This window comes from Alosa pseudoharengus, unplaced genomic scaffold (genome assembly GCF_046254945.1).
Source record: "Alosa pseudoharengus isolate Yale_2024_CS ecotype anadromous, Long Island Sound unplaced genomic scaffold, YU_APseudo_1.1 YU_APseudo_1.1_scf_11, whole genome shotgun sequence".
Classification (NCBI taxonomy): Eukaryota; Metazoa; Chordata; class Actinopteri; order Clupeiformes; family Clupeidae; genus Alosa; species Alosa pseudoharengus.
Genome location: NW_027468576.1, coordinates 14,298,274 through 14,320,852, shown reverse-complemented (window position 1 = coordinate 14,320,852; position 22,579 = coordinate 14,298,274). Strand labels below are relative to the sequence as shown.

Genomic DNA, 22,579 nt, shown 5'->3' with positions numbered 1-22,579 from the left:
CTCTGGAGTGAGTGGAGGTGGAGGCTCCTCAGTAGTGACGATCTGTTGGGCCAGCTGATGGTCCTGTCAATCCATCGCTCAGGAAACAGAACGGGGCATATTTTGGCAGCAGCATGGCACTTACAGCAACAATGCACACACAACGCACAAGAGGAGATTTCTAATTTTCTGCTCCCCAAATTTAGAATGATCGTATCAAGCCTCTTAATGTGCGTTCTTTGTTATAGTGTGGCACAATATTCTGCTAAAGGGGCTTACACATAGGAAGCGGAATGCGCTGCTCTGCGCTGCGCTGGTGTTAGGGCTCAGTGCAAAATAGCTATGATTTACAGCGCGCCATGGTCAAAGTTCAACATGGTTGTCAACATGGTTGAACTTCGACTTCAAAATGCCCCTTGCACTGCGCTTTGCTCAAGCCATTCTTGTGCTGCGCAAACCATTGAAAATAATCGGTTTCAGAGCGCAGTGGTGCCGTTGCCGCCGTTGCCGCTTCCTATGTGTACACCCCTTAACTTGCAAACCTGACATATCAATGCAAAAATATCATTGTATTATTTTCAATATTCATATTACCAACAATGGATACTTTATTTCTGAAAGCAAGAAATACTAACTTTCTGAAATAAAACAGACCAGGTGCGTCCAGTGCAGATATACACATATCCTGCTTTAAAGCAATCTATATCAATCGGTCAATCAACTCCTTAACCACAGATGCAGATACAGCACTTAGCTGCCATGAGTGCCCGCTCTTAAATTATGCCCTGTCCAGGGAAGGGATTTCTTTTAATCTAAATCTCATCATGTGTTGCTTTCCAGTCAGTGGGTAGCATAATCCATGTTTACCACATGTTCCCTGTTTCTCCTTTTCCACGCTGTGAACAGCAGTGTAGATGACTGTCAGATTGGCATCTCAAGCTGAGCTCTGATGTCTTTTGTATGTTGTGTCCAAGGCCTCATGTTGCCTCTGTCAGCTAAAAGCCATTGGAAGGGTGGGTGAGCCTTGCATGGGATTGGGGCGCTGCTTCAAAAGAGGATGTGGCTAGAATAGCTGCTAATTGGTACGCTAACGTTAGCTAACATAGCTGAAGCCGCTATATGCTAATAAATGCTAATGCTGCAACCCAAGCAGGCTCACCTGCGCCTCCTCCTCTAGTCCATGCCAATTCCTCTCCATTCTTTTTTTGTTTGCTTGTTTGTTTTGCTCAGATTTCTTTACGTCACGTCGTCCACAAGCTGCCTCAGCCCGAGAATGTCAGCCTGTCCATTGCATCCTCCTGGTTCTGCCTCATAGTAAGTGGCTGGAAGTGACCAGACCTTTGAGAGAAAGAGAGAGAGAGAGAGAGAGAGTCCACAGCTCAGTGGTTGTGCTGGCGGAGGGGGAAATTGACCTGTGTAAAACTGCAGATCACCTAAGTTGAATTTAAAGTAGTGAGAGCTGATGGTGAATGATGCCTTCCTGTGCTATGCTGCCCCCTGAGAACTGTGCTGTGTGTAGCAAGCTGCAGAGTGGAGCTTAGTAAGTGGGTAGATGCTTGCTACAGTCAACATACAACACACTGATTCGTTATCGCCCACACTAGAGAGAGAGAGACATTCATACACACACACGCACACACACGCGCACACACACAGAGGCACGCACGCAACACACTTCAGCCTTTTCCCCTAAACAACGGCAGACAACTTGACGGCTTTGTCTCTCCTGCTGCAGGTTGGTTTCTAGTTAAGTAAGTATTCTCAGGGCGTAATGTGCTGAGCGCATCCAGCCTGCCATATCAGTTTACTCACAGCCCCGAAGAACGTGGTCAAATATTGATGTGTACTTGTGTTTGGCTGGGAGCAAGAGGCTTCAGAGAGTGGCTCCATACCACTGCAGAAAGGGTTGAGTTGAGGGTTGGGGGCAGTTGGAAGTAGGGTACAGAGTGATGTTGCTGGAGGTTGTCTTAGATAAAGAAAGAGTGTGTGTGTGTGCGTGCGTGTGTATGTGTGTGTGTGTGTGTGTGTGTGTGTGTGTGTGTGTGTGTGTGTGTGTTTGGGAAGGGGGGGGCATGGGAAGTTAGCAGGGAAATGTGAGGGAGACAGCAGCTCCAAGGAGGCTGTAGTCATCCTGGAGGAGGGGAGAGATCACTAGTGTGGTGTGTATATGTGTGTGTGTGTGTGTGTGTGTGTGTGTGTGTGTGTGTGTGTGTGGTGGGGGTGCAGGTAGAGAATGAGGAAGGGAAGGTGTGAATGAGAGCAGCTCTGTGGAGGCTGTGGGCATCCAGGATGGGGGAGTGGGTGACCTCTCAGTGTTAGCTTGACAGAGTCCAGTGTCATTAGACTCAGTGAAGAACTCACACACACACACTCACACACACACACACACACACACACACACACACACACACACACACACACACACACATACGTCATTCTGATGAGTGGCGGGTGGCTAGAGAGAGATAGAGAGGTGTTCTAATGTGTCATGTTGCACCATGCATCCTTGACAACGTCAGACAAAAATACACGTTAATAGACGTTAAGAATGATCAGAACTGCACAGGATACATGGTGCATGAGACACTCAAAATGCACTGTACTCAATGGTCAGACTGTTGACAACAAAATTAGCAGATGTTTGACTAGCTTGACTGCTTAAACTTGAACTCAAAACGATACGTGCCGTAGGTCGTACGTCATTGTACGTCACTTTGTGTTATGGAAGTCAATTACTGGAAGTTTTAGTTAATGTCATTTTCAGTCACTACAGTCATTGACTCCTTTACTAAACTCGTTACAATGCACTTGTCAATATTTATTGAAAAGTAATTACGATCGGATTGTGTGTGAAATGTGTTATGGTGAATCAATAGCCATAGAGGATAATTGTTTGTAAAGGGACAACCAGTAGCATTTATGCCAATGTTTCTTGTGAAGCATTGTAATTACTGTCTGTCTTAAGTAATCAGCCGTTACCAGTGTATCACTCCCTATTCATAGGACAGATGTAAATGTGGTGCTGTGTTGCTATTGTTGGGTGTGTAGTTGAATTAGCAAGAGACTGAATGAGTAATTTGTTCCTCACATTGACTCATGATTTTATCATTAGCCCAAAGCATAGTCTGCCATGCTAATAGTGACACAGCATACACACTAAGAAAGTAAGAAAATATTCATTTTGTTACATGCCAAACCTTGACTACCATATACTGTGTAGACAGCCAAACCTTGACTACTATATATAGACAGCATGTGAACCAATGGAATGGTTCATGTGGTCTGTCTTGCAGTAGTATCGGGATCAGGGTTGTGCAAAATAGCAGAATTGAATTGAAACTGGCTCTTAAATTCCAATTTAATTCTTGAATTTCACTTGCATTTTAATTGAGGTAGCAAACTGGAATCAGAATTGCAATTCAAATTTTGCACAACCCTGATAGTGATCATTTTGAACTTTTTAAATGAGTTATTTTTCCTCATTTTAGTAATGGATCACTATTAATATTTCGAGAGATGGTGATGTTTTTTGAAAATATAAATTGCTTATGCAAGTTGAGTGTGAGCTTTGCCTGCCCACTGTGTGCTATATCTCTTACTTCCTTTTCTAATATTCTCACAGCATCTTGTGTGCAACCAGAATCCATAAAATATTAATGATGGAAAAAAATGAATGCCACATAAATTATAGATATCAAACAGAAAACTCTGTATTTTTTCATCTGATTTTAAAGTTACAACGGGGCCAATTCAAGCACTTAAATATTTAGAGAGAGTTTCCTGTGGGGCTTGTCCTGGGCACAGTCAGGAAGTCAGAGTGTGTTTTTCTTTTCCCAGGATTCTTTGGGAGGCTCCCCCAATGACATCCGCATCTCCGACATGAGGCCCACTCTGATGGAGCCTCCCATGTACAAACCAAAGGTTGTGTTACTGGGTAAAGAGAAGAAAGGTACGTTGAACATGACTCATATCTCATCTATATCCCATATGTATCCCAAATGTATATTTCTATGTATATATATATATATATATTTGCAATGGAAAAATACAACAGGATCTATCGTAAAAGCACCAATTACCGGCCCTTTCGTTCAAAAATTCTAAAACAACAATGTTTTTTAATACTTCAAAATGACATTTGATAAATGAACCTTACATTTTTCAGTAGCCATATAGGTGTGTAGATTTGAACAAAATCTGGTTTGGTTCTTACCGGGGCTTTTACTGCCTGAAATATCCGGGAAATATATTTTGTTTACCACACTTGGAGGTTAGTGCTGGCCTGGTGGGTCGCCTATTTCCGACAGTGACGTGCATATTAGCAGGAACCTTATAAGAGCAGAATAGATATGGATATGCAGTATGAACAATGTATGAACATGTACAGAAATGTGCAATGTAGTAGCAGTAACATTACAAGAGTAGTAAAAATAATAATGATATATGCACAGTATTATATTATAAGAAAAACAGAATAAATATGGATATTCAGTATGAACAGTATAGACAGATATGTACAGTATGTACAGTTATTTGCAGTGTAGTAACAGTAACATTATAAGAGTAAAAATAAGTGTATGTGCAGGATTAATAGTATAAAGAGCAATAGAATATGGCTATGTATAAGTGTAATTACAGTATGCTCATTTTAGAAATATAAAAAGACTATGGGTGCCTCTACAGTAGCTCCTCACTTCACTCTATGGGACGCAAAATGTCCAAGAAATCACATCCAAATTCAGCTATGGTTTGTTTACCGATATGTAAGGAGGTGAAACCTTTTTATAAAGTTGCAACAATGACGTAAGATTGTATACTGTATAATTTAAGGGTTAGACCCTTTGTAAAGCATAACCACAACCTTTGTGGCATTGCTTTCTCTTTGTTTCATCAAGAGACATAAGCCTTTTGGGGGGGGTTTGGGTTTTGAAGTCTTCACTTCAAAACAACCATTTTATTTATTAATTTATTTATTTTTTACTGATTGTGTTTCACTCCAGTGCTTGTCTTAGTGTTTCTGGAGCTCCTTAGGCTCAGGTAAATAATCCCATATTGGAAAAGCCTCAAGGTTTTCCAATTGTGCAAGAAATTCCAGTGTTTGCTAATGTTCATTCCAAATGAATATGCAGTTCCTTCAGGAAGATGAAAGCGCGGACCTGCATTCCCAATAACTACAGTATATAGAGTGTCTCTGGGGAATGTTGTTCTCCTAATTAGGTGAAGGTTGTAATGACACACACTAATTGCAGTTCATTGTGCAGAGGCTTACTGTAGGAATGCACAAATGATGACTATTCAGAAATAAATCCTTTTATAGGCAGCTCAAATTGTAAACTTGGGAGAGAACATTGTGGGAGAGAACAGGGTTGGCAAACCTAGAGCTTGCGGCGGCCATATTGTTTTCGTTCATTGAAATAATTGTACATCAATGTGGACTTTTGTTGATTGTTTTCCATGTGTTGGTGTCACCAGATTTGTTGTGCACAAGACACTCATATGAAGCCAGCCTGAGGAATGATGGACAAGGTGGCCAAATGTCACAACACGTGTGTAGACGAAAAGTGTGTGTATGTGTGTGCTTGTGTGTTAACTTTGTACAGTAGCAGACTTGCTATCACTCCAGTAGCCTGTGCTAAGCCCTGAGTCCAACGCAGTGATGCTTGTGTGAACATTGTTTTGCGTGCTCTCCTGCCTCTCCACAGAGTCCACTGACGAGTCGGACCCTGATAAGATGCATTGTCTCTCCACAGAGTCCACTGACGAGTCGGACCCTGATAAGATGCATTGTCTCTCCACAGAGTCCACTGACGAGTCGGACCCTGATAAGATGCATTGTCTCAACAACAGCGGATCCTCGGCCACCTACTCTGACTACTCCCCCTCTCAGGGCTCCTCCGGCTCCTCCAACCCACCGGGAAATGTCGCCGCCCTGCAGGCGGCAGGCAAGGAGGGGGCGCTGCAGACCCACTGGACCAACAGGTGTGTGTATGCGTACAGTATGTGCATGTTTATATGTGATTGTGTGTGTGTGTGTGTGTGTGTGTGTGTGTGTGAGATTTAAGTTGAGTAACCTCTCCTATTGATGTTAATACAAAATCTACAGTATTGTGCCACTGTGAAATTCATTCAAGTCATGTTTCAACAGTTTCTTTTGAAGTTTAGGTTTCACTTCTGAAGGTGCAGTGTTCATACTTTGGTTTTTGCTCTCATTAAAATGAATATTTATTCACCCACAAGGGGTTTGGACAAGTTCATCATGACAACTCTCTCCCAGAGCCAAAGTCAGAGGGACCACTGAGAACCTCATTGAAATGCGTTGCGATGAGCCTCTCAGTGGACTCGAAAATCTTAGCCTGTGCCGTTACTTCAAAGAAAATCTTTTTTAAAACCCCCAAATTAAGTCATGATTTGAAAGAGAAGCCCACAGAGGATCCTACAGTCAGACATTTGTATAATCCTTTTGGAGTTTGCACGCGCTCAGACACCAGAGTCCCTCAGATTGTGACGTATGCATGTGGATTCTGAGGTGATCAGCGTGTCTTCTCTCGTTGTTCTGGAGATGCATGCCGGGTTCCAGAGTGGTTTTTAGAGATACACACACTCTCCCAGTGGAGTCTCCCATGCAGTGAGGTGTCTTACGAAAGACAAGCTGTAATCTCTCGCTTCAATACTTTTCTCCTCTCCCTTCTCTCCTTTTCTTTCTCTCCGCTCTCTTCTCTCCCTTCCTTTCACATCTTTCCTCTGCATTGAACTCTCTCTTTTCCTCATTCTCTTCCTCACTCTGTCTATCTATCTGTCTATTACTTTATTCTCCTTCCCCCTTTCACTGTTTCTCTCTTACCATCTCCACTCCATTTCTTTTCATCTCTTTTTCTCTATCTTTGGCCTTCTTTTGTCTTTCTCCATTCTCTTATTTTCTCTTCTCTTTTCTCTCCTCTCCCCATTCTCTTCTCTTCTTTTCTCTTCTCTTTCCCCATTTTCTTCCTCTGGACTCTCTTCTTATTTCTCCCTTCCTCTCCCCCTCTCTCTCTCTTTCTCTCTCTCTCTCTGCTGCCTCTTCCCCGCACCCTCCCTCTCTCTTTCTCTCCCTCATCCCTCTTTCACTGTACTCCATACCCGCCTATCACTCTCTCTCTCTTTCTCTCCATCTCTCCACCCATCCCCCTCTCTTTCTCTCCATCTCTCTGCCACCCCTCCCCCCTCCTGCAGGCTGGCTCAGTCTTTCCCGAAGCCCATCGAGACCAAGCCTCTGCTGAGTCAGCGGGACACGCCCCCCTCCAGCACCCTGCAGCAGCGCGGTGAGCGTCGCCCGCTCAGCGACAACTTCGACAGCTGGAACGACACCCCCCACTACGACAACACGGGCTTTGTCTCCGAGGAGACGCCCATGGAGACACCGGGCGGTGGCGGGGGCGTTGGCGTGGGAGGCGGTGTTGGCGGAGGGGGTGGAGCGGGTGGAGTGGGTGGCGGGGGCAGCAGCAGCGCAGGGAACCCCATGCTGGGGTCGAAGCCGCACAGCGCGTCAGCGCACGGCCGGCGACCCCTCATGAGGCAGGAGCGCATCGTTGGTGTGCCCCTGGAGCTGGAGCAGCCCGGCCACCCCTTCCACGGAGTCCGCACTACCCCCGACGCCGAAGTGCCTCCCCCAGCGCCCCCCAACCCCTGGCAGAACTGGACGCGGACCCCCAGTCCCTTCGAGGACCGGACCGCGTTCCCCTCCAAGCTGGAACTCACCCCGGCCAACAGCCCCAACCCAGACCGCAAGGACTTTGAGCAGGAGATGGGCGAGCTGCCTGGCACCTTCCCGCTGACCGGAGGCTGGGGCTATCTGGACCAGCGGGACCCCAGTGGGGCAGGCAGGGGTCACCCCACTGTCTATGCGCATGGCCAGGGCCAGGCACGCAAGGAGCCCACTAAGAACACCCTGGTCATCAGCAAGAGCTCGGAGAGACTCTCGCCCATGATGAAGGAGGTCAAGGCCAAGTTCAAGAAATCCCAGAGCATCGACGAGATCGACATGGGCTCCTACAAGGTCTACAGCATCCCGCTGGACAGCTACAGCTCCAGCATCGAGAACCAGGGAAGTGTGGACAGGCCCGACCTTCCGCCCGCCATGGAGCAGAGCATGTCTCGGAGCCAGTCGGTGCCCCTGCTGGACGATGACCTGGATGGTTATAGCTCGAGCAGCAAGGCTCTACAGCAGCTTCAGCAGCAGCATCAGCAGCAGCAGCAGAAACCCGCCATCCCCAAGAAGGTCTATCACTTCGACCAAAGCTTCAACCCGCAGGGGGCCTTGGACATGGTCAAGCCCGATCGCCGGGCGCCTCCGCCATTCCCCAACACGCCCGAGTACATTAACCAGCCGGGGAAGACGCTGCCCAAGGAGCTGGTGAGCCCCCGGGGCTACCGAGGTTACCAGACCGCCGCAGACCAGATGTTCTCCTACCCGGGCCAGTCGCCGGTGAACGAGGACGCGTCGCAGTTCCCCTCGCAACCGCCACAGCCGCAGCCACGCTCGCGCCCGGGGTTCCTGCGGAGGGCCGACTCTCTGGTCAGCTCCACGGAGATGGCGCTGTTCCGCCGCGTGGCCGAGGCCCAGGAGATGCAGCTGCAGGCCGAGCAGCAGCACTACGGGGGCGGTGGAGGCCGGTCCCAGTTCAAGCCCATGCTGGAGCACCAGAACAGCATGTCCACCATGGGCGACACGCAGTTCCACAAGCGAAACGGTAGGTACGAAGAGGACTACTCCTCTTACCAGGAGCCCAAGAAGCCCATAATGGGATACCCCACCAAGAGCTTGACTCAACGGCGCCCCCTCTCTGCACGGAGCTACAGCACAGAGACCTACGGAGCGTCCCAGGCCCGGCCAGTCTCCGCTCGGCCCACCATGGCCGCCCTGCTGGAGAAAATGCCCTCGGACTACAACCTCAGCACCTGCAACGAGAAGGTCATCATGGACACGGCGGACATGAAACTGCGGGCCATGGCATCTAAACCGGAGGACATTGCGTCCAAGATGCCCGTGGACTGGAGGCAGCAGCTCCTCAGACACATAGAGGCCAAACGATTAGATCGGGTGAGTAAGAACGCTGAACACCTGGGGAAGCTCCACACCAGGTAATGCTAAGTCAACACAAGTCAATTGACTAGCCATAACCACACAGGTTTAGTATATCACTCAATCCAATGTCTGACTGTGTGATGACACCAATCACCCTTACAGATGCGTTAATTACATCACTGCTTTAAGTACTATCCACCTCAGCTCAGCCACAGTAAAGTCACTATCACCACCGCTGTTAAATGTACTCACAATCCTCCAATGGTGAGACGCAACCCATTCAACAACATTTATATCACATTTCCACAGCACACAGTTTTTCTCACATACCTTTTTCACTGTTGTGCTTCAGATATATCTGTAAACCATGAGTGTATCTGATTGTGCTGTTGTGTTGCGCCAGTGATGATGTAATTGTTCCTGTTCCTGTTGCTGTTACTGCTCAAGTGTTTTGTCGAAGCTCACTCCGCTCTGTTGCAGCCTGCGCGCGTGCAGTGTGTGTGTGGCGTGTGGCCTCATCGCCTCCTCGCTGCCGCCCTGTGCGACCCTCGTTGTGACCTCTATATCTATGTGGCTCCCCCATGTCACTCATGTCTCGTGGTTGCTGTTGGTTTTGTTGTCTCTCCTCTCACTCAGAGCGCTGTCCTTAAGCACAACACAGTACACTTGGGCATGCTGTACTCGGGAGGCTATGCAGCACCGCATGCCAACAGAAGCATGACTATAAACTTTTACAATAACACAAAGCATGACAACCAAACTGCTCAGTGGCTACCTCTCCCAAATGTGAGTATAACACAAGAGACTCCAAACCTAAAGTAGTTAGTAGTCTTTGTGGTAGCTTCTATCATGTTTATGCATGATTTTTTTTGGCTACAGTAACTTCACCATGCAATATGGAAAAAAAAAGAAAAAGTCTCATAAACACAATTTCTTTTTTACAGATGTTGTTTTTATTATGTAACCTTTAATGGTATTCACATCAAACTGTGAACAGACTATGAACAGACATTAAGTTAAAAATAGCAAGACATACACTACAATTTTTGAAGCTTAGGATAGCAACATTTCTTGATTTGTTAAAATGTCTATTGTTAAAGCTATCCATAGCTCCCAGTTTAACACAGCAATGCCTGTTATCAGGCCTAGCTCTCTCTCTCTCTCTCTCTGTTTCTGTCTCTCTCTCTTTCTCTCTCTCTCTCTCTCCCTCTCTCTCTCTGTCCCTTCCTTGCTCTCTCCCTCTGTCTTCCTTTTCTGCCTCTCATCTCTTTGCTCATTCACTGTCAGGTGTTTGTGTTGCATGGCTGCAGTCTATGTTTCAGTTCAAACGGTGCACCATTCGGTGTTTGTTCTGAAGGACCAAATCCATTTACCATTTAAGAAGCTATCAGACGGCAGTCAGGGACAGCAAATGGCCAGCCCGCCTCAGATAGAGTATTGCAAACAAAGGCCAATATTGTGTTCTTGTCTGGCTTGCTCATATTTTTTGACATGCAGCTTGCTTCTAAAATAGTCGTTTTTCTCTTGGAAGCTATATCGCTTTCAAGCCAATGGAAAAAAAAAGACAATTTGCTTTTGATATGGTCAGGGAGATCTCAGCAACAACAAAAAACACATTTTCACATAGAAGGTTTGCCTATTAAATCGGGAAAATAGGAAAACTTATATGTTGCTAGAATCATTACACCCTCGAAATGAAACAGTAAATTGTTGTAAACTGGAGTGTTGATAATCCTGTAATTGTTTCCACAGCATTGAGAAAGAGTGCTGTGCAATGTTGCATTTCCCTCTAAGATCTCCTCTCCCCTGTCAGACCCCCTCTCAGCAGAGCAATATTTTAGACAATGGGCAAGAGGTGGTGTCCCCCAGCAGCCAGTGGGCACCCTACTCACTGGGCAGGAGAGATGTGCCCCCAGAGAGCCTCATGAAGAAGGTAAGGAACAAATGGACCCACCAGCAAACTATATTGTTTATGGTATTTGGCAGATGCTGATGTCCAAAGCGACTTGAATTTTACAATTTTACTCATACAATTATGCTTGATTTACTTAATTTTCTAATTAATTTGACTAATTAGATCCTTTTATTTACTCTTATTTACTTAATTAACTAATTAATTGACTATTTATTTAAGCTTTTAGCTGATCAATATCCATATTTACTGAGAAATAAATTACTATTTACAACTTAAGGGTTAAGCTCCTTGCTCAGGTGTCACCCCCTGGTATCAAACATTTTCTGGAGTTACACTTGGAAGCCGAGACACGTAACTGCCAGGGCCTAAACCGCCACCGCCCAAACGAGTGACAGTATCTGTAAGGAATGCGAAAGAGTTCAAAGTGTGTGACACAGTGACCTAATCTCATTACCTCACACATATGTGAGGACATAGACATACAAGTATTGTATTACAGACACAACAGGTTGTGTCTGTAATACAATATATATCTCGTAGACAGTTTGGACATAATTCCACAAAAGAAAATGGGAATGGTAGTTATTGGCTACCTCTGTGTCTGATATCAACTGCTTCTGTGTCCATATATTGCTATCACTGAGTCCAAAGTGCATGACATATAGTAGTGACATTATTTTATACATTCAACATACCTTAAAAGACGGTATGAGGACTTCACATGCAGTGTTACTGGAGATGTCACTGCACCCCAACAGAGAAGACTGACAAGCATCCACACATTAAAGCAACAACAGTGGATGCAGCTACAAAGGACAAGATGAGCAGAAACCGAGATACAAAAAAGTTAAATCTGAGTTAAATAGCAACGAGATTTTCCACCTCGAGACGTACGCTTACATGTCTCCCTTAGACCCCGTTCAGACTGCAGGCAAAAGTGGCCCAAATATGATTTTTTTGGGGGTCAAGTGACCAGGTCAGACTTCTTCAGAAGTAGTGTGAACACTCAAATCTTGTCCAGATCTGATTTTTTCAAATCAGATTTAGACCACTTCCATATGTAGTCCTGAATCAGACCAAGTTAGGGCTGAAACGATTCATCGAGTTAACTCGATTACAACAATTGCTTGATGCAAAAACTCTGCCTTGAAGCCTCGTTAAATTCCTATGACGCGCACTATACGCGCAGGGATTTGATTGTTCCACACGGACCGTTGTTCAGGAAGCACACCACTAGTAGGTGATACATTCTGAATTTAGTTGGCGCGATGGCGGAGTCAAGATGTCCATAAATGGCAGAGAATGTCTAAAGTTTTACATACTCAAAAAGGAAGAGAACAAGCCTCTGAACCGAAAACATCCACTCCATGCTGTTTCACCAAGCGTCGCTGAAACAACCAATAAAGGATCAATAAAGTATCTATCAATCTATCTATCTACGTAGCCTATACATTGATGTTCGCTGATTTTAATCGCATATACTGTATTTGTAGCGATGTTGTGATGCGGTTTGACTAGATATGACTAGATATGACTAGAGATGTTTAGCTTCAATGTTTTTAGGTAGTAAACTTATTCACGTTCAATTGCAAGAGAGTATGCATAAAAAAGAACCCCTTTACATACACACATGCATGCACCCTCATCTTGTCTTGCTCAATCTCCCTTACGTACCGCACGTGCGCGCACACACACAGGTTGCTAGGTTACCATAGCAAATAGGCTCACCCCAGAAATTATTTTTTAGTAGCCTAATGGTAAAATTATTTGTTAGTAGCCTAATGGTAAATGCTGCAGGTGTAGAAATCTACATAAGATATTTACTTTGATGTCAGGGCTAGATTACAACATGAAACTTGTTGTGTATATTAATAAATTAAATTGCTTTCCCTCTTCTTCTCCCTCTCAGCCCTTCACAACATAGTATGGACAGCTTTGTTCGCCCAGCTCAGTCATGCACAAGAGGCTGCAATTTTACAGAGAGCATTTTGAACATTATTTAATTGTTGGCACTGGCACTCATAAACACTAAATGGGTAAATTGCAATAAATGGGGTTAGTTTTGGAGCCAAATGTTGGAGTTAGAATAAATACCTCTGTGCCAATTGCTTGATCATTTTACAGCCACACCATTTCCATTATGCATTATTTGTTTTGGTTGTTTAAAAATGCAAAAAAAAAAAAAATATCCGATGAATCGATTAATCGATCGATAAAGTGCTAGATTAATCGATTATAAAAAGAATCGATAGGTGCAGCCCTAGACCCAGGTCTGATTTTTTTTCAATGTGGCCGCAGTGTAAACAACCAAGGCGGATTTGATCTACAAGACATTTATCACAATTATGCGCCGCGGGAGTTACCTGATGTCATTGTTAGGCGGGGATCACATTAGCCATCGGCAAGCGGCAGGTTTTGTATTGTTCTCTATGATTCGGCAGCGGAGTGGTGGCAACGCTGACGTAACGCAAGCGTTGAGCAAGCTGAACGTTGAACTTGATTCAACTTTCAAAGCACAACGTGAGTGTATTCAATTGTCAGTTAGGCGGGGATCACATTAGCCAGCGGCAGCGGCAAGCGCAGACCATATAATGCTCAGACCACAAAATGCTCAGACCATAATAAGTTCTATCTCGTTCCTATGGTAACACAAACGGTTTGCCTTAACTGACAATTGAATACGCTCGCGTTGCGCTTTGAAAGTTGAACCAAGTTCAACGCTCAGGCCTGCTCAACGGTAGCGTTATGCTAGCGTTGCTACCGTTCTGCTGCCGAACCATAGAGAACAATAGGAAACCTGCCGCTTGCCGCTGGCTAATGTGATCCCCGCCTTAAGGCAAACCGTTTGTGTTAGCATCGTTGTGTTACCATAGTTTGTGTTACCATCGCCTCCGTAGCACTATTGAGAAGGCGTTGCTCTGCCGAGCTCATGAAGAATTATGTGGGGTAGCCTGGGCCTACTGGTTAGGGCTTCGGGCTTGTAACTGAAGGGTTGCCGGTCCGATACCCGACCATTCGGAAAAACATCCACGGCTGAAGTGCCCTTGAGCAAGGCACCTAACCCCTCACTGCTCCCCGAGCGCTGCTGTAGCAGGCAGCTCACTGCTGACGGTTAGTGTGTGCTTCACCTCACTGTGTGTTCACTGTATGCTGTGTGTGTTTCACTAATTCACAGATTGGGATAAATGCAGAGATTAAATTTCCCTCACGGGATCAAAAGAGTATATATACTAATACTTATACTTACATAGGAGCGAGATAGAACTTATTATGGTCTGAGTGTTGCGTTACTCTTGCGCTGCCGCTTGCCGCTGGCTAATGTGATCCCGGCCTATTGTTCTTTTGCACATGCGGGTCAGTTCGAAACCGCAAACAGTTCACACTGTAATCTGATATAGGCCACATTTTAAAAGGTAATGTGAACAGCCAAACAAAAACATCGGATCTGTGCAAAATATCTGAATTGAGCATTAAGACTTGCAGTGTGAACGGGGTCTAGTGTTTCAAGAGAGCTTATATCTATATGTATATATATTTATGGTTAGGAAGTGTTTTAGTCTTCTGTAATAAACTCTGGGTTCGTTAACTACGTTGTTGGTGCTTTGTTTTATGTGTAGGGACACTAAGCAAGCTACTAACAAGGTTTGATGCTGTTTTGAATAATATTACTGGTTACTATTTGGGAAGCGTTTAGCTCACGGCCCTTAGCTAATCCACTGCTATTTGGGGCTATAGCTTATACCGGAGCAAGCTCTGTAGCTGCTAGTGGTTAATCAACGAAAAATACTGTCTCGGCTTATTTGATGTGTTTTAATACAGAAAAACACCCTTGGGTCAATTTCGCTGGAATTGCACTTTAAGGCACAAGATCCCATTTGAGAGGCCATCTCCATGTAGGGCTTTGTGATATGTCTTTAACGAGAGGGCTTCCATCTTCACTGTGTGTTTGCATAGCGCTCAACCCCCACCTCATCCATTGTAATCTCATAAGAACGTGCTCTCATTTATTAACGAGAATATGATTAAGCCAAAGCATACACTTGCCCTTGTATAAAGCCCTTGCTTGTTCCTCCTGTCACCATCTTAAGTCACATCTTATGGTCCATCTGCGTGGTTCTGATGGGCTGCTTAATTTAGCCATGATTGCCATTCTAGTGTTAAATGTCAGGGGTAATTGCCAACGACTGCCACTGAATCATTTTCCCAGTGCTTTATTCTACACCGGTCTCCTTGGCAACCATATTCTGTCAGTGTCTCCCTGGCTGTCATTCAGGAGGGTTTTTGTGTGCTTCTCAGTGGAGACGGATAATGTAGCACATCTTAAGAAGCATCCCGGATCTAGAGCCCACTTGTGTTCGGTCTAATTCACTGGCACACCTGACACCTAAGAGGAGCCAGGGAAGCATGATAACATGTGAATTTTAAAAGCAAACCATTCCCTGTCTCCCAAGCAGGCATTTTTTTTTAAATGGTTGCTGGTAGTGCTTCATAGCTTCATGTGGGTGGCTAGTTTCTTTGAGAAAGGTACTATAGCACCATGACATTTAGATCCTCTGTTTCAAGGTAGTAATATTTATATAATATGTATGTATGTGAAAACTGTAAAGTGTTTTTGAGTGTCTTGAAAAGCGCTATACAAATAAATGTATTCAAATGAAATGTCAAATTAAATGTATTATTATTATTATTATTATTACGTCCACACAGTGTTTCCCAATGCATTTTGGCTTTTATTGTTTTCAGTTTTATTAGTATTGCACTGATCTATCTGATCTATCTAACCTTAGACTGACTATATCACTGATCAGTCTAAGGCTATTGTCTAAGGTCGCTGAAATTGAAAACCTGGACTGAAACTATATAAGAACTTCTCAGTATTTTGCTGCTGTGTTTGAGCCCGGGGCCAGAGCGGAGGTGAGATGGTGTGACGCAAGTGGAAATGGCTGCAGGTAGAAAGCAGGACTGAGGCTGAGAGAGAGAGAGAGAGATAGAGGAGAGCAGGACTGAGGAGGCTGAGAGAAAGAGAGAGAGAGAGATAGAGGAGAGCAGGACTGAGGAGGCTGAGAGAAAGAGAAAGAGAGAGATAGAGGAGAGCACGACTGAGGAGGCTGAGAGAGAGAGAGGAGAGCAGGACTGAGGAGGCTGAGAGAGAGGAGAGCTAGTGCTGGCCACTCTCTGAAGAGCATCTGAGCCTTGCTGAAGTCGCCCACAGGGCCTCCCTCCCTCTCGTTAATGCGTCATGCATGGCTCCCGCAGCCTCTCTGGCTTAATTGGACGAGAAAGTTTGAGTAAGAGGAGTCTCAGATGAGACTGGAGCAAAGCGGGCTGGCATCAAAGCCAGAGTGCGCATTTAGATGTTGCTGCTGGGGCACTCTTGATCAGGCAGAAGTGGAGGCAGGGTAATAGTGTAGTAGAGAAACTACAGACAGGTCCTGTTGAAATGGCATTTCTCTGAGCTTTGCACCGGCCTCTTCACAGTACTTTTGGAGGTATTGGTCATCTTCAGCAGATGTAGAGCCACTGTGATTGAATACTCAGGCTAAAACGGACCCCAGATAGGCCACTCTGAATGATTGCCATAATCTTGTGGAAACCAGGAGCTGATAAAGTTGGCCGGTATTGGACAGGCCCAAATTGTTTCTAAATTAAGAGTTTGGTTCCAAAACGCTATATCCTCCATTTTAATGAACTTACTTTTAATGAAATTTTTTTTTTTTTTTTTTTGTTTTCCAAGTAATTTCAGTAGAACGGTACTTGGGTATTGTTGTTTGATTTATCTTTACTGAATCAAAACAACACAACTGCAATTTTATTGATATCACCTGAAATACACAATACAAAGACATGACTTTTTAATGTTTTTAAAAATGGAGCGTTTTGGAACCAAACTCTTCAAATACTGTAATGTTCTTTTTGTGCAGTACAGTGGAGCAGGGTTCATTTACATCTTGAGAAGAATGATGAGGGGTTTTTGACAGTCCAACTGTTTCATGCCTTTCCATAGAGCTCTTGATAATGTTGCTTCTATAGATTCTTGATAAAATAACATTTTAAACAATAATAATAAAAGCCTAATATCTTTGTGTAGCGTGCATGATATCCCATCTCCTGGCTCTCTCTGTGGGCCTCTTTGCTCTGCAGTGTGTGTAAGCTTTCGTGTTTGTGTCTACAGCATCCTGACTCTCTGCCACCCGGGTTGAATTACTCCCAGGCCGTCGGCCACCAGCCCCAGAGCATGATCATGACCTCGGCCACGGCCTCCGCCACGCCAACCCACCGCCAGATCCGAGAGCAGCAGCAGCAGCAATCCCACCACCATCACCAGCAGCAGCAGCAACATCAACAGCAGGTGCAGCAGTACCAGCAGCAGCCACAACAGCCATACCAACACCATCAGCAGCAGCATCAGTATCAACCACAGCAGCCCTATCAACATCAACAGCAGCAACAGCAGCATCATCAGCAGCAGCAGCAGCAGCAGCATCAGCAGCAGCAGCAGTACGAGGGTGCCATCAACAAGATCTCCATTCAGCAGTACCAGTCCCCGTTGCCCCCCATGCCCATAACCACCACCAGCCCCCGGCCCCAGAGCGCCCGCTGCCTCGTCCAGACCAAGGGCCAGAAGAGCATGGACGGCTTCCAGGAGCAGGTCTGGCCCAACCCGGTGTGTTAGAGTAGACAGAAGAACATAGGCCCAGCTAGCGCCGGCTATGTTCTTAATGTCAGTTAATGCACTCTGGATTAGGAGCTCTTGTATGTTTTATTTCCGTTATTGTGAGTAACATTAGGATATAAAGAGAATTGCTCAGAGTCTGCTTGCTATTCCTCAGTCTAATAGGCTATCTCGTAAATGGAGTCATAGATTGGTACGGTATATACTGCACATACCTCTTCCTGGTAGAGCTGTGACTCCTTGGGATAGACCATCTGACACCATGATTTAATGTACGGCTAATTAAGCAACATGACACGAGTGAGAGTGGTGTTGGTAAAGGATATCCTCTAAGATTGTGATTTGGCTGTAGATAATAAGAGCTGTGATCCTTAACATGAGTGTCATAGACTAGTGCTTTTAGATCAGTTTTACTGCCAATAGAAAAAAATATCTCATATCTAAATTAGCCGACTCCTTGTTAGTGCAGTTTGGTAGATATTTTGAAGGACTCAAGTATGCAGTGGCAGTGTACAGCATGACAAATAGATGTTGCGGCGTGTGATTTTGATGACGTGTCTTATCGCCTGCCCTTTGTGACAGTTCTGTGTGCGGATTGAGAAGAATCCAGGCTTAGGCTTCAGCATCTCAGGGGGAATCAGTGGCCAGGGAAACCCTTTCAAGCCCTCTGACATGGTAAGACACCGCTATGCACATTGCAACACTGCCCCGCATAAACAACTGTGTCCAGAAAAGTCAAATGCATTTTCTCCTAGCTCGAGTTAACTGAAATGACAAGTTTCATTCATCTCCTGTAATGACTCTCTCTGCCATCGCAAACAAATGTAGCTCTGCAGATTTTTTATTTATTTATTTTTTAAGCTGGGATGGCTCAGGTCTTTCTGTATTGCTCAGGAGTTACCATGGAAACGTGCTGGTGCAGTGCACTGTTGTGCATTAGCCAAGTGCGTTGTGTTGTTACCACTGCATGTCTTGCCAACCCCTGCTCAATCATTATAGTTATTGAAATAATACATTATTTAACAAAATGAGATACACGTGAAATATATACTCTGTAAATCAAATTTCACATTGTTGATTGAAATATCATTAGATGTGCATTCAGTTGAGTTGCAACTTCACGTAAATTGTTCTTCCACAGCACTGAAATATTTCTGGCATTCTTTCCCCTGTGGACTCTGTGATGGTATTGCACTTTTGATTCATACACATTGACGTGTTTACACTAGAAAGCATCGTTCTCGTGGTATCACATTAAGAAGATAACCACACTCACCGCACATTATTGAACTTAATCCATCTTGCTCTATTCGGTTCTTGTGGGATCATCAGAGAAGCTGGATCTCCAATGCCTCACGGAATCCCCTGATGTGGCGTTTTGCATGGGACAGTATGTTGCGCACATTATGTACAGTACAGCAGACTAGTCAAGGCCTCAATGACAGACAGACTGTGTAGGTGTAGTAATGCACATTCAGACATGTGAGCTGATGATCTGTTGGTGCTTTTATAATCTCTGCCTTGACATGAAATATTTAGTTATTGCTAATTAACAACTCTTACAATAGACCACAAATTACAGAGTAATGTTAAAATATGAGGAGAATTTCTTGTATTGAAGCTCAAATATTGGCAGTTTCTAATAATTCATGCTCCTTTAGTTCTAAACGAGACCATTTGTACTCTATGCAGTCCCCTGATTGACATTAGCTCTGACTGCATAATTGATAATAATAAGGTAACAGTACCGTAATGTTTATAAGCCAAATGGTCAGTTAGCTTGCAAAGGAACCATCGAGATTGAAAGGCAAAGATTCTAAACCATCTCCACCATGTGATTCCTAACCTCATATCACTTTTGACTTATAGGGTATCTTTGTTACTAGGGTACAGCCTGACGGACCCGCCACCAGCGCGCTGCAGCCAGGGGACAAGATCCTGAAGGTAACTCTGTCTCCCATCGCCCCACATTGTCTCCTTGTCTGTGACAGTGCAGCTGTCGCCACATCGCCAACAGAGGCTTTGCATGTGGCATCATGTGTTGGATGTGTGTCAATCAAGTAAGCATGGACCCTCTGTTTTGACCGCGTCAAACCTCAAAACATGCTTCACTTGTATCAAAGTGAATTTGGCTCAGCTTTCTCAATGTTTACTGTTTGAACAGCTATAAGGAGAAATTACTGGATGTCATTGCTCTAAATGGCATGAGTGATTGTGACTGAACTGCGAATAGAAACAAAAGATTATTTTATTCAATGTTAAAGCTCTACTCCTTTAACCCTTTTTCCTCAACTATCCTTTCTACCTTTCTGACTTTGCAGATTGAATCTGGTCTTATTTTTTGGTTCTAAGCGCTAATTCGTATTGAGTTTGACATTTAAACACAATGAAAATAAAATTTTAGTGGTGCATTTTCATTGCTAGCCAAAAGTAGGCCACTGGGAAAATTGAAAGCTGAGTTGAGGTTATTAATTACTAGGTGGAGGATGGAAACGCTTTTATTTATAGCAAACATCCCTGGTAGGGAGAATATACATTACACGTCGCTCACTGTTAAACGTTTAAGTCGGTAATAATTAGTAGCTGTGGTCCTTGTAAAAGTTGCTCTCAGACAGTGTTTGTCTGTCCCATCAGTCAGCTCCCAAAATGTCTGACATTGTAGGCTAGCGGAACTCGCTAGGCTACATGTGCCCAAATAACTGGATGGGGGATTGTTGCGATTCCCTATAGTTATTGGCCTGTCTTTTTCCCTCTCGGTGCGTTTTTCTGTGTCGCTTTCAATGTGTGCCAGTAGAAGCCTCTCTCCCGCCCACGTCCTAGCCTGCAAAAACGCAGACTCCTCTTCTCTCCTCTCTCTTCACAGATGGAAGTGTTAGCGGAGGAACAGAGCTCTTAAGACCAGCTTCTTTCCACTTTTCTCTCCTTTAACAGCATGATCTCTTTTCCCCGATGTGCTTCTCTCTTCCTCCCTCTCTCCCTCCCTCCTTTTTTGCTCTCTCTCCTTCCTTTTCCTCTCCTTCTTTTGACAGTTTGGTGTGTCTTTAAGTCCTCTGAGCTAGGCCTGTTCTGCTCCTGATGCCTGCTTCGTCCCTTCGCCCCTCTCTAAGTCCATTGCAGATTGTTCATCATGTGCTTCGTTCTTGCGTTACAGGCCAATGGACATAGTTTTTTACACATCGAACATGAAACTGCTGTGTCTCTACTGAAGAATTTCCAGAAAACTGTGGACTTGGTAATCTTGAGGGAGAGCACAATATGAATTCCTTTCTTTTTTTTTTACGAGACCATGACTTCTGACAAAGAACACAAGAAAGGTTGAACATATGTATAAAAACATGTAAACATATATCGTCCCAGATGGCTGCAAGCTCTGGAACTGAACTGGTCTCGTACCGATCCGGACCAAATCGGTTTCGCAGCGAGCCGCCATCTGAGAGACATGCATTCACGCACACATGTCCATACAAACTCAAATGTTTTTACATAGGAACAGAGACATTTGCCAATTGCTGGACCAATGGCAAATATTAGTGCCAAATGTAAAATAGAATACATATCTTATATGGTTAAATATGGACTCCTACATAAAATATGCTCAAGTCAAATCTCCTGTCGATGTGACTACAGCAGTCCTCTCCATCTGCCAGCTTAAGGCTGCAGGTGGGTGCGCTTTTTTTCTCTGCTCATTTCTATGCCTTTCTTCATTTTGTACCTACTTTTTCCAAGTAGCTACTCATTTTAATCTCAGAGCATGGAAGCACATTGGCGCTTAGAGGTACATTCACCATCAACACTGCCTCAACTTTGTATATGCCTTGTGTAAATACTAACATTTACTTACAAAGATGTGAAACGATAGGAGAAATGAGTATGAGAGAAACGAAAATACAATTTTCCTATTTTAAGCTTGTGTTCTATTATTACAGAAAAACAAACTATTTGTCCTGTATTATAATTAAAGGATCATTTTTTAAATCAAAGTTATTGAAAATAATACTGAACAAGAGCATATATTACAAATTTCCTTCCATCTACTTAAACCTTACTGTAAGACGTTTATGCCACTTACCCACACTGCATCGCGTGTCCTAGAATCGTTAGTAAATGTTGAATAATGTATGGGTTTGCACAAATTAACAGGAAACAAAGAGAAATCCCAAAGCAATAGAGCTACATTCATTTATCTGCAATGACACATATAATTGAGTGGGCTACAGTGCCCCCATCTGGTCCATTTGGGTAAAAGAACGGCTTACAAAAGGGTTTACACCAAGTTCTGCTCAGCAAGATGCCATGCTCATTTTTCTTGAGGTTTTGCAAAATGTTGCTACAGTACCTCTATGTGTTGGTAAACAGACCCTAGATTATAAATGTGAAACAGTGCCAAAACAACTTGCCAAAAGTTACACTCTTCAAATCTCAGAAAAGAGGAAAGAATTCACTATACTGCACACAAACAGAATTATTAACACACAGGAGCAGAATTACTGCACAGATTCTAATGAGTGGCATCACATAGAAGAAACACTAAATGTAATCACTGTGATGCAATGAGAACTATCAAATCGAACTGAGAGTTGTATTTGCCCATAACACTAGACAACCCCCGTCATTTCATATTCGGGGAGATCCATTTAAAGCTTTAATGTTACAGCATGCCTACACTTTATGGAAACTGTTTTATTGTAGTTGTTTTTAAGAAATGTCTCGCAGCATGTATATTGCTGGTTTGGGGTTTGCTTCAGCTTCACATGACCTTATATTGAAACTTGATCAATAACGTTCAAGTGTTTTCATGGGAAAACGGATCATTATTGTGGAAGACTGGTGCCACAGTATCCCTGTTGTGAATAGAATCCTAACAAGCCCCATTTAAAAGGTTTATTTTGAATAATGTAGCAGTAGATGTGAGTTTTTGAACTAATCTGAGCACCTCAAATTGTATTGAAAA

At 44.2% G+C, this 22,579-nt stretch overlaps 1 protein-coding gene across 1 annotated transcript in view; it reads left to right on the top strand.

The window, feature by feature from the left end:
* The window catches only part of lrrc7 (leucine rich repeat containing 7), a 106,238-nt gene extending 83,659 nt beyond the window's left edge, over positions 1–22,579 (top strand). Inside the window, exons 18-29 of the mRNA XM_076278078.1 lie at positions 1,210–1,293; positions 3,817–3,928; positions 5,778–5,958; positions 7,189–7,409; positions 7,467–9,055; positions 9,677–9,826; positions 10,854–10,973; positions 17,128–17,245; positions 17,447–17,604; positions 18,211–18,303; positions 19,498–19,572; positions 20,780–22,579. Coding sequence (XP_076134193.1) covers positions 1,210–1,293; positions 3,817–3,928; positions 5,778–5,958; positions 7,189–7,409; positions 7,467–9,055; positions 9,677–9,826; positions 10,854–10,973; positions 17,128–17,245; positions 17,447–17,604; positions 18,211–18,303; positions 19,498–19,572; positions 20,780–20,887 — 3,009 coding nt within the window. The 3' untranslated portion in view covers positions 20,888–22,579. The remainder of the gene's footprint in view (positions 1–1,209; positions 1,294–3,816; positions 3,929–5,777; positions 5,959–7,188; positions 7,410–7,466; positions 9,056–9,676; positions 9,827–10,853; positions 10,974–17,127; positions 17,246–17,446; positions 17,605–18,210; positions 18,304–19,497; positions 19,573–20,779) is intronic.